At 44.3% G+C, this 12,306-nt stretch overlaps 1 protein-coding gene across 5 annotated transcripts in view; it reads right to left on the minus strand.

Moving 5' to 3' along the window:
• Sulf1 (sulfatase 1) overlaps window positions 1-12,306 on the minus strand; it is a 175,174-nt gene that overhangs the window by 21,016 nt on the left and 141,852 nt on the right. For all 5 annotated transcript variants that reach the window (XM_033760609.1, XM_010608992.2, XM_033760606.1 and 2 more), the window contains exons 12-13: window positions 3,591-3,807; window positions 787-1,039 (exon numbers count right to left, since the gene is read on the minus strand). In XM_033760609.1, the coding sequence (XP_033616500.1) occupies window positions 787-1,039; window positions 3,591-3,807 (470 nt within the window). The remainder of the gene's footprint in view (window positions 1-786; window positions 1,040-3,590; window positions 3,808-12,306) is intronic.

The following is a 12,306-nucleotide window of genomic DNA, read 5'->3' on the forward strand; positions in this document are numbered from 1 at the left end:
AGCAGAAAAATTACTCTGTCCCACTCATTTTGTTAAAAAAGAGCTTATGAAATTCATTAAGTTTAAAAAATTTTTTTTGTGCCACTGGGGATCAAACGCAGGGCCTTGTGCGTGCTAGGCAAGTTCTCTTCCACTCAGCTACACCCTCCGTGGAGTTGTGGAACAGAAGCAGCGGCAGAGGGAAAGCAGGTGGGACATAGATCAATCCGTCGTGTCAGAGGAACAAGCTGAGTAATCTCAGTGTGTGACCTCAACCACTGTGAGTGCCAGAGGGGAAAATCCGGGCAGAGCTCACTGCACCCCACGTCCTCAGAATGGCGAAATTAGGGATGAAACGAAGATCTTCTAATACCTGATAAAATGCACTGAGAAAGTATTTCTTTATCGATTTGGGAGGAACCAAGTAAGTTCACCAAAGCTACGGCGAGTGTCTCACCTGCCTGTCCGCATGCCTTTTGAAGCCCTTTCTGCTCTCCACGACCAGGGACGGGGTTGGTAGTTCTGCATCTTACATCCATTCCCAACCCAACACCAATCTCCTAGAAGCTTTGGGACCCACTGTCCTCATGTGGGCCACACTGCATTTCTGAGGCTGTGACTGCAACACCCTAGGCCACGGTGCCCAGCACAGAAGGCTCCAGAGGTCTGCACATGCTTCTGTTTAACCCTAGGGGCCTGCAAAAGCTACTGCTTACACCACTTTCATCAAAGTGCAGAATAGTGATCGCATGGGGCGAGAGAGGGAACTCTGAGGTCAAATCCAGTCAACGACCCAAGCGTCCTTACTTGTGTGTCACGCGGACGGTAGTGGGTAGGCCCACGGCATTGCTGCTGTCCGCCAGCATCTCCTCGTCGTGGCCATCACTGGCTGACTGGCGACTCCCTAAGCCCTGGTGGCCTTCGTCGTGACGCTTAGCAATGCTCCTTGGCTGCAGCACTCGCAAATCTTCTTCTTCCAGATTGATGTCATATATCTCGCCTTCAAATTCGACAGACAAAGATCGGGTCTGCCGGGTGTGGACGAACCTGGGCTTATACTCTGGAAGTGAGGGAAGAGGAGTTAATCGGGATGCTCTGAGGAGGTTAGGAGGGGAGGAGATGATCACCTGCCACAGTGAGGATCTCGGGCAGGGACAAGCGGGACAGGCTGCGCTGCTGTGGGGACCTCACACATACTGGCACCCTGGAGCTCATGGCAGGACAGGAGGTGCTTGTCCTAGCGGGGCCACTGCACCGCAGTGTGACAGACTCACTTCTGTGGGGCTTCATCCTCACGTCGTGGGTGGATGGGGTGGTCGCTAAGATCCTGTGCACTGAGGGCCGACCGAGAATTTCTACATCTAGTTCTCAATGTGAACCACTGTGGCAGTTTATTCAGATAAAGCTTTGTTTCCAGTTGTGGTATTAATCACGATGACCTCCTCCTGAGCTTTCACTATGCCAAACACCCCTTCCATTTATTTCTACTCCGCAGTCCTAAAAGACAAGTATTATGATAAAGCCTTTCCTAAAAATCTCAGACTGCCCAGCCAGGTGTGTGAATTTGGTGTTAATGTTCTGCCTCTATGAAGCAGAAACTAAAGTTTTGAGCATTATGTACATTTTGTACGGTTAAGGAAGCTAGGACTAGAAACTTTCAGACTACAGTCTTGTCAGGCTTTGGCTGCTTTCCCCAAAGCGCGAAAGTCTAGATGCTCATTGGTACAAACGGGAATATTGCTCTAAGAATCACAAAATGCTGGGAATGCTTGCCGCAGCCAAATGACTTTTCATACCTGGCAGGTGGGGAGTGAGGCTGCGCACAGGCCAGTAAGGGACACTGTCCAGAGCTCACATGCATGTTGGCCCAGTTTACCTGATGCTGCCTCAGCTCTGTGCAGGCATAGTCACCAGGCCTTGTCATATTAGGAAGAAGAGGGGCACACAGGCCAGAGAATCAGAGTGGTAAGTCTTGGAGACAGCAAGTGCAAGGGCCCTGCAGTTTTTAGATAAGGGAGCAGCCTCCACGACTGAGGGTTCCAACATGGCGGGGAGACGACACCTAGCCCCGCTCTTGAATACACAGTTGAAGTTGGGCAATGCTAAAGAACACACTTACACTAAAGATACTTTAGTGTTGCATGGGACATACTGGGATTTTTCTTAAAAAGCTATATAGCCAGGCATGGTGGCACAAGCCTATAATTCTAGCTTTCTAGGATGCTGAAGCCGAAAGATCACAAGTTTGAGCCCAGTACGGTCAAATTAATGGCTCAACCAGACCCTGTCTCAAAATGAAAACAAAAATTTAAAAGCGTTGGGAAAAATAGCTCAGTCTCAGCAAACACCCCAAAACAAACAAAACAAAACAGAATAACAGCAACAAAACACAGGTGAGAACGCTGTCCTAGATTTTTGTTTGTGCTCAAAATTGAACAGTCCACGTACTTTAAAGTCAGCACTTGGAAAGTGATGTTTAATTTCCAGAACAGAAGAGGGGACCCCTGTCTCTAAACTGAAATTTGACAATCTGCTTTTATTCAAAGAGAGTCAGGGAATCTTGTTCCTTGCTGATTTTAAATATGATATTACTGTGTGGATGATTAAATCTGGGATTTTCTTCCAGGAAGAAAGAAAACCTCCTAACTCAATAGTTCCTGGCCTTTTGGATTATGGATTTCTTTGAGGATTTGTTGAAAGTTATTGACTTTGAGAAACATGTGCACAATACACACACACACACACACACACACACACACACACACACATATATGTATATGAATATACTCACAATTTTGGATGAAATACCCTAAGGCCTTCTTGTCCAGAATAAAAACACTCATTCTAAGGATTTCTTCTCTTTTTATAGAAGATGTAATTTCCAAATCTTGCACACAATATTGAATTTAATGCATATTGCTTATTTTTGTTTCGAAATCACAGAATTGAGCCACTTCCTATATTTCACCACTAGATGGCACCAGTCTCACATTCTTCAGGGGAAGCTGCAGGCCTGTGCTTTCCTATTTATTCATAATCATAGGCATCTTGTAATTTTTATAAACAAAGTACCAGGCAGTGCATTTTACCCTGAATTTGAATAGTTTGACCCTGTCTGTCAACAAGATCCAACTATCTGATAAAATTAAAACAAATATAGTGTCCTAGTACAGAGATTAAAATATGTGGCTTTAAAAAGAATGTTAATGCTTTTTGTCTCAAGTTAAATACATGCGCACTGATACCTTGGACTTTTTAAAAAGCAGACTAGGGCAGACAAATCAAAATATTAGCGTGAAAGTAAAATAAAACCGACCTAAACCATACGTTTATCTTCTGGAATAACTGAATAACTACTATATAGCTCTTTTCTGTGTGCATATGTCTTGCATTTGGTGCTTTTACTAAATATATGCTCATTCTATGCTTAAGTGAGAATATTACAAAGCAAAAAATCTCAAATTAATCTTAGCTTTCTTATTTTAAACAGAGCAGTTTTCTTCTAGCCGGAAAACTGTGCGCTGATAACATCTAAAACGTACAAGGAGAACTTCCGTCTCTCCCAGGCCTCCGCCGCCTCTGAGACGGTCCTGGAAGGAGGGCAGGCTTACTTGGGGTTCCCTGGCTCCTCAGGAACTGCCTCTGGCTCTTCCTCTCGCTTCGACTGGGGCGATAACCAGCCTCCCTGCAGGTGCACTCTCTGTCCTTGTCGTGGAAGCCTCCAGCGTAGAGGCTGCGCGTGCTCTGCCGGACGGTGAGCAGGTCGCCCGGTCCTTTGCATTTGTGGATGCGAAGCTTGCCAGATGTATCCTCAGTGCACTGCCACTTCTGCAAAACCAACAGGAAAGCAGGTGACGGACTGCAGGCCAGATGTTACTTATTAAGGACGGCAGCCCGAGGGCTTTTTTTTTGTTGTTGTTGAGAAGCACTGGCAATGCCATTAAAGAGAAGGAATGGAGAAGGACAGGCTTTTAAGTGACCGTGCAATAACGCCTCTCTCAGTTCTATTTCTTTCACTTTGGGCAAATACAGATGACAACGCAATCGCTGGAAATCAGAACCACCCCAATGACACCAGAGCCAGAATCTGATACACAGATCCGCAGCATTCAGACTAAACAGTCTTGAACGAAACATGTGAAAGCCCTTGGTTCACTAAGACACAGGGACAGCTGTGAGGACCGATCTCAGCAGACCCGGCTTGCTCTAGCAAAACAAACTTGCCCGCTTTGTTCTTCGCTTCTGAACTTCTAACGCGAGCCAGGGCAGAGTGGCGCATGAGGGAGACAGAGCGGAATTTAATCACAGGTGCAGCCAATTCTCTGGTACCCTGGACCTTAGCAAACCGGGCAGGGTTCCTTCCCTTCCTGCGTTCCTTCTGCAAACCCTGCACACACCCAGCAGCAGCCAGGACAGCTGGAGAACGCGCTGGAAGAGCCTCTCTTCACCCTGAAAGGCATTTCAGGGGATCCTTTAGATGTTAAAGCCCTCGCCGCTTCTTGTACTTTTCTTTCTTCACACTTTTCTCCCTGATACAGTTTGGGAGGCAGGAAGAATACAGGCCCTAATTCGAAGTCGACCACTCCAAGTGAAATGCTGATAAGCCGTAGTTTCATCAAACTTTTGTCCTTCACTCCTTTCATATATGATAACACCTGTGCAATGTTCTGTATGGATAGTTTTAAGTGTATACATTTCTGAACTGCAGCCAATGTAATAATAACATGTGTACTGTAAAGTTATGGGGTTGTCTGGCTGCTTGTATATTTTGAAATACATTTACGTAAATACTTTTTAAAAATAAATTTTTTCATGAATCATTTAAAATCATCTCCCATTGGACTGGGGATTTAGCTTAGTGGTTCCGGCACCTTCCTTGCAAGCGCAAGAGCCCAAGTTCTATCCCTGGTAACAAAAATAAAATAAAATAAAATAAATAAATTAAATTAAATTGTCTCCTACCCTTACATGGTGCCAATACCACACTTTGGGGGACAGTTTGGTTGCAAAGTGTCCTAATGCAAGGTCAGGAAATGAATGAGACTCACGTACAAAATGGCACACAAGTACTTACAATGAACTAGAGACACAGAGTGCCACCGTTTTCTGTTAAGGGAGTTGCATGTCTCAGTAGGTGTTGAATTGTAAGACCTATTTCTATCGTATAATTCCCAAACGCCAGCTATGTAGGCCTTGCTTTATGATTTTGCTTTAACTCTCTACACCTGCAATGTTTTACAATCTCAGTTCAAGCCACAGGAAGTTACACCTTTCTTGTCTGGCTTGACTAGAAGGCTCAACATCTTGATCCAGGGAAGTAGGAGCTCAAGGGACAAGACAACTCAACTGACTATTTACCATGCCATAAAAAGACAACACAAAACATGATCTAAGGACTAAGAGAAGGTTTAACTGACACAAAGTAAAATTAAGTCGATTACAAGGGAGTTGTGTCACATGAGTGACTCTCAAATGTGGCCAGACTCCACGATTTTTCACCAGATCCCCAAGTGACTCTAATGTGCCTCTGGGATTAAGAGCCAGTGCTTTAATTGTGGCTGGTTCCTGGACCTCTGTGCAAATGGAGGCTGTGGTGAAGGAAGAAGGAATACATTTAGGTCTAAGTAGCTCAGATGCATGAGTCTTTGAGAAAAATGTCATTTATGGGTGTGGCAAAGAAAAGCAGGCCTAGAAGTCTAACACAACTAGGTCAGACAGTGATTCAAGTTGGACAGAGGACTGCAAACAGCATGGCAACCCTATCCTGCAGGAGATGTGTTCTACTGAGGAACAGCCAAGTTTTACCATTCCCTTCCCAGTTACCTAACAAGTGACTTAGACTTGGCTGAAAATTGCATGAAGCTAGTCCACAGGTCCTGCTGTTTAACATGGGGACCACTGATTAGTGGGCCTGGGCATGTGGCACTCACAGATGTGTCCACTTAGCTGGAGAAGGTGCCAGAGAAGTTCTCAGAGCTGAAAAGGCAACTCTACTAAGAAATAATGACACACCATAAAGAATTCTTGCTGGTGAAAAGTGCTGCCCAAACAAGTAACTTTTTGTGGGTCTGAAATTTTGGGAATGACTTGTGGTTGAATATGTCCATTATACTATGTCTACCTTTATTTTTTCTTTGAGGTAGAGTCTCACTATGTTGATCAAGCTGGCTTCGAAGTCCTGGACTCCACTGATCCACCTGCATCAGCCTTCTGAGAGGTTGAGGCTTCAGGTACGTGCTACTGTGCCTGGCTAAATATTAATTTCTAAGTCACACCAGGGTAATAAAAACTTTCTGTATTCTTATAATCATAATGCATTACAGAACATTTCCTTCCTTTCTCTTTTTGTCTTTCCTTTCTTCCTCTCTCTCTCTCTCTCTCTCTCTCTCTTTCTCTCTCTCTGTCTCATAGCAGACCTCACATAGATGCAGGTAGATTCTTATGGAACACAAAGGTGTAGGCAGAATTTTTAGTGACTTAGCCTACTTGGAATCCAACCTGCAGTTTCCAATTAGCTAAGTTCCTCATTAATTTCCGATGGGATAGAGATCAAGGGAAAGAGTGCTTCCTTCCTGAAGAGTAAATCTAACCACTTTGAATGTCTGGCACCGTCTCTGATAAGATGATGTATCATACAAAATCAAACACATAGGGCCAGGGATTTAGCTCAGTGCCGCCGCCGCCTGCCTCGCAAGCAAAGGTCCCGAGTTCAATCCTTCCAAAACAAAAACAAAAACAAAAGCAAAAAAACCCAACCCCCAAATACATATAAGCAAGTATTTATGCACAGGCATGCAAACACACACATATACCATACACATGACAGATATACAACTACATGCACACTTGGATAAAGCAAGAGCCACTGACAAACATGTCACTTACTTTCTCTGCCACGAAGACTCTGAAAAAGTCACAGACCTTATCAGATAATGTAATTGGCTAGAGGCTTAGGAAACCTAAGTGGCAAGCATACCATGAATTTCAGTGAAATATAATTACCACACACTCGCACAGTCATTTTAGTGCTCCGTATTGCGGCCATTTTTATGACTATGCAGTCAAACCTTGAAATCGCTGCCGCTAAACTGATGATCGTACTTGAAGACTTTATAGGTGGGGGCAAGGAAGGTGGGTTTTAAAAAGAATTACTCTGAAACCAAAGCTGCAAAGCCATTGAAGTGGTCAAAATAAGAAGGCTTTGCCTTGCCGAAAGCTGTGGGAGTGGGCAGCTGGGCTCACAGGACGCCTGCCAAGGGGAAGCAGGGTCCACCCGAGCAGAGCTCTTTCCTCACAGCCCCTTGCCCTAGCTTGCTCCTCTCTGCTTTCTGAAAGTTTATCAGTGAATCGGTTTATGGGCAGATCCAGCTATCTCTGTTTCTCTGTCTTTTCTTTATTATCTTCTGCTAAGTCCTTTCCTGCTTTCTGGGACTTTCTCGTCTCAGTTTTCCTTTGCCTCCCTGATTTATCACTTTGTACCAATAATTTAGCATGCATGCAATCCACAGGTATTTCTGCACCCACACTGTGGGCAAGATGCACGGCACGGTTATTTAAAGAATTTCTCCAGTTGTTATTTCATCTGCAGCCGTTGCAACTCCCCTGGCAACTGGAATTAAGGGCAAGGACAATGTCTCATTCCCGAGTTGTTCCCGAAGTGAACTCAATATGGAATCACTCTGTGAGGCAGTTATGTGGCAGAGCTTTTGACTGATTATATCTGCTTGTTTGTGAGCAGCACCTGATGAAGAAGAGAAGGCTGGTGATTTTGGTACAAAAATACATCTGTGCTGGGCTGGGGATTTAGTTCAGTGGTTCCACTTCCTGCCTTGCAAGCGCAAGGTCCCGAGTTCGATCTCCAGTACCAAACCAAACCAAACAAAAATACATGTGTGCAGCTAGCTGGCAGATAAAGCTAAAGGAGAAATATGTCATGTGCCTTTCAGACAATTTCATTCATTGCTACCCCTGCTCATCGTTAGCTACGGAACCCTTACTTGATGCCAGAAACTGGTCCAGAGCACTTTATGAGATGAGTTGATTCATTCAATCCTTACTAGTACATACAGTGCCGCCATAAGTCATTATCTAGCCAGTGAATGTCACCTGCAGTGAATGTCACCTTAGATTTGGGAGAGGCATTTCACACCCATGTTGGAGTAAGGAAAATCCTAGACTTTTAAGCTCAAGAAGCTTGAATTCGAATAATGTCTGCTTTATCACAATGCTCTGTGCAAGGCAGTTATGTGACCTCAGCCTTGGCAGGGTCCCGAGCAGTAGAGGACACAGGAAGAACTCAGCATGCACTGGGCACTGGGCAAAAGCAGCTGCTACTATTGTTACTATTTTTCCTTACACACATATCTATTGCTTAACCAATCAAAGCCAATGTAAATCCGATGACAGGTGGACATTTGTAATGGGGATAAGGATGGGGTTGGGCATTTGAAGACCTCAATTTTAATTGTTTTTTTTTGCAGCCAACTGTGGTCTTAAGCAAACTGCAGAGTTTCTTTGTTCTTCCAGATTCCACATCTGGTAAAATAATACTCGCTCCTCCTGGCTTCCAGGATCTGCCATGAGAATATGATACAATATATGAATCCAGACTCAGACTCTCATAATTGACCTTTAAAAATGTTTACTGAATCCCTGGGCAGCTGACTATTTCCCAGTTGTAAATTGTTTATAATAGGGTAATTACTTAATGGAGAGGCCCATGCCTTGTTTTTTTTCTGTTTTTTTTGGTGTGTGGTGGTGGTTTTTTGAAGGGGGGGCTGCAGCTCTAACTACACTGCTCAAATTGGTCTCAAACTCCTGGATTCAGTGATCCTCCTGCCTCAGCCTCCCAGTGCTGACACTACAGGTACGTACCACCCGTGCCCAGCAAGACTGTGACTATGAGTCACACAGATCTCACCCCTATCACTCTTACAGCTATCTTCCCTTCTGAGCTTCAGTCTCTTCATATATAAAACAGGTACAGTATCTGTCATAGAGAGCAGTTTTCCACATACGATGCCTATCATTGTGTTAGATGTTGCTATAGCTCCATAAACACTAGGTAATCACTCAGTTACAACATCTCTGAATTGTATGTGTTCCACAAATTGGCTAAGGGTGTTTTGTGTTCTTATGTACGCCACTTATGTCCGTTTTCATGTGTAAGAAACCAAACATTGGCTACGGCCTTTTCAAATTAAAGCTTAATTATGCATCCATACATGTTCTGTTATCATGTCTTATATGGATTTGGTCGTAGTGCACGTCAGATCATGCTTCCTAAAATGGAACAATTTTACAGTGATTTGGTGGTAATCTGATCATCCCTTATACCGATATTAGCATCACCAGAAGTTATTTGTATTCATTCATATATTTAAATTTCTACCTCAACACTAGAGAATATGAAAAGATCATAGAGATATTCCCTTCCAAACTGCTGCTTAGCTCAAGCCATTGTCAAATTTTCTACAAATGTGAAGTAGGATTATTTGTGCCAAGGAGATTTATCCCCTTTTGGAAGTCGGCTGAGATGGGCAGAGAAGGGGAGAGACAGTTAAAGGGAAGAAGCAGAAATGAGAGAAAACTTGTTTCTGTCTTTAGATTGTCAACGGGAAAATCATTTGTAAAATAATCGGTGCTGGAAAGTTGGAAGAAATATATGGTTCTTGCATCGAAGGAAAAATAAAACTGATCAACTGACCTTGGCCAGCGATGGATAATCAGGCACTGTTCTAGGTGAATGAGTTAACCTTTAATGCCTACAATCCTTACATCAACTTTCTGCCATGGGTATTACGATGTCCACTTTGCAGATAAGGAAACTGAGGCAGAGTAAGGTTAAGCAAACGTTCAGGCAGTTTCCACAAACAGGCTGTTGGCTGCTGTTGAACTAACAATTCTGGCTTATCTTACTAGTGAATGCCTTTTTAGGCATTTGCTGCAGGTAGTCACAAAGGGCTGGATAAATATACAGTCAGAGGAATAAGTTTTGAATGAGAACATGTATCCTGGAACTAACCTAGTTCATACTAAAAAAATTACATTCTGCCTTCCTTTATAATACATACTATCAGCTTGCTTGATGCAGGGGACCTTATAGAATTTTAAACCAATCTCTGACTTCGTATTGATAAAATAGTAGAACGGCAAACTAAATTGTAACAATGCTCAAGAAGGGAACATGACATTTGCCCCTCAAAAATAAATCAAGCTTTTTTTCCCCTTGCAAAATGCCAGAGAATACATGAAATGTACTTCAAAACGGGATGTCCAGGGAGTTTCTCTTTCATGTAACTCCTGGTTAAGGAATCACGACTGAGGACTATCGCTGTCAGTGGCAACTGCCCTTGATACAAATGCCAGTCACTGAGTTAAAGGCAGAAGTCTCACGTTTGTGGAGGCCGTAAGTTACAAGGAAGAAAGCACACAATGTAAAGTGAAGAGATGTAGGTTAAGCTTGAGTTTTTCTGGACCGAACTTTCCTTATCAGGAAGATGTTATCATTTCAGCTGGAAGGTTTCTAGGACTCTTTCTAGCATGGACGTTCTCCGATTCTAGGCCTGGGATTCTTAACGCTGTTAAAACAAGACCAAGGTAGCAACAACAAAAACAGCAACAAAAAGTGAGGCCTTGGCCTCATCTAGAGACGTCTGGTTGGCTCTGGGGCAGGTCAGTATACCACTAGCTTTCAAAAGTCCGCACAGGTGATTGAAATGTGTAGCCAGAACTGAGCAGCGCTGATCTATTCATTCCCAAACAGAAGTCTTTTTAAGGAAAAGCTGATTTGCACACAAGTGTGCATGTGTGTCCTTGTGTGTGTACACAAATGTGCTTGGGACGCAGTGCCTAGCTGAGAAAGTGGCAGGAATTCACACTCTGTCCTGGATGAATTCAGAAACATGGAAGCAATACAAACACATATGTCCATGTCGTCTTAATTAGTCCCTGTTGGTGGCTCAATGCACAGCCAGGAAGCGATGCCCAGCATCTGGGATTCCAGCCCATTTTAATCCCCTGTTGGTTTCACAGAAAGGAAAACAGCAGGTAAGACGGCCCGGAAGAATAGCAGCACCCAACACTCACCGGCCGGAGAAGATGATAATGTCTCACCTAGCACTTTACAGGGATGAGAGCACTTAATCGTCGTAAGAGTGAATGAACTTCCTGCGTTTCAGAGACACAGACTCGGGAAAAATTAAGTGACTTGTTCAAGGACACACGGTTGCGAAGTGCTGGCTGCCGATGTTCCTGCCCAAGCCTTTCGACCTCCCTTCTTCACTCTACTTCCTGCACCCACGCTCACGCTAGCCGGGTATGGATGTGGGATGAGAGGGCGGAATGTACACCTTCCTTGGGGAATTAGTGGGGCTCAGAGTGAGGGCTTTTCCCTCTATGTCCCATGAAGGGTCCAAGCGGAGACTGTGCTGTCTTAGCGATGCAGCAGTTACAACTGCTAAGAGGAAGACAAGCAGGAGGGCACGGCCGGGTGTGAGGCCAGTGTCAAGAGAGCAGACTCCACGCCAGTCAGTGTGAACCTTAGCTGCCACCTCTATGCCAAGCACCACAACCGCATTATTTTGGACGCCTCTTCTCTTTTAATTCAGTGATGCTGTCACCAAAAAGATCATCTTCAAATAGCCAGACAGAAAGAGCAAAAGGCCAAGAGGTAAAGATTCTGTTGAACACAGCAGAGCTATCAGGTTGGACCCACAGATTTGACAGCCACGTTGCAGGGACTCAAAATTGTCTTGAGGTTCTCGGAGTCTTGAGCTGTGACTTCAGTTGACGTGGCAGTGGGTCAGAAATGTGTTTCAGAGTCACCTGGAGACTGATTACCACACAGATTTCTGGGCTTCCCCCTGGGGATTCTGACACAGTAGGTCTGGGGTGGCCAGAGGACTTGCGTTTCTGACAGGCTCCCCGCTCATCTTAGCAGGGAGCCTAGCGACCAGACTCGGGGAACTACTCACTAGTGCCGTGGATGCCTGCAGCTCAAGGTGGCCCTGTAGCCTCTTCAGGTCTTCACTTCTCCAGCTTACTTGTACGGAATTTTAAAAATCTTATAGAAAAAAAGTCATCATGGGCAGAGCCTGATGCCTGCAGCTCAAGGTGGCCCTGTAGCCTCTTCAGGTCTTCACTTCTCCAGCTTACTTGTACGGAATTTTAAAAATCTTATAGAAAAAAGTCATCATGTGGGCAGAGCCTAATTCTTTGTTCCACTTACTCAGAAACTTCTAAAGGAGATCAGTGGAGGAAATTTCCAAGGAGCTATACATAAACACATTTCAGGGGAGTAAAATAAGTTTAGAAAGATATGAAAAA

Source organism: Fukomys damarensis, unplaced genomic scaffold (assembly GCF_012274545.1).
Source record: "Fukomys damarensis isolate Sample0158 unplaced genomic scaffold, DMR_v1.0_HiC HiC_scaffold_5, whole genome shotgun sequence".
Taxonomy (NCBI): domain Eukaryota; kingdom Metazoa; phylum Chordata; class Mammalia; order Rodentia; family Bathyergidae; genus Fukomys; species Fukomys damarensis.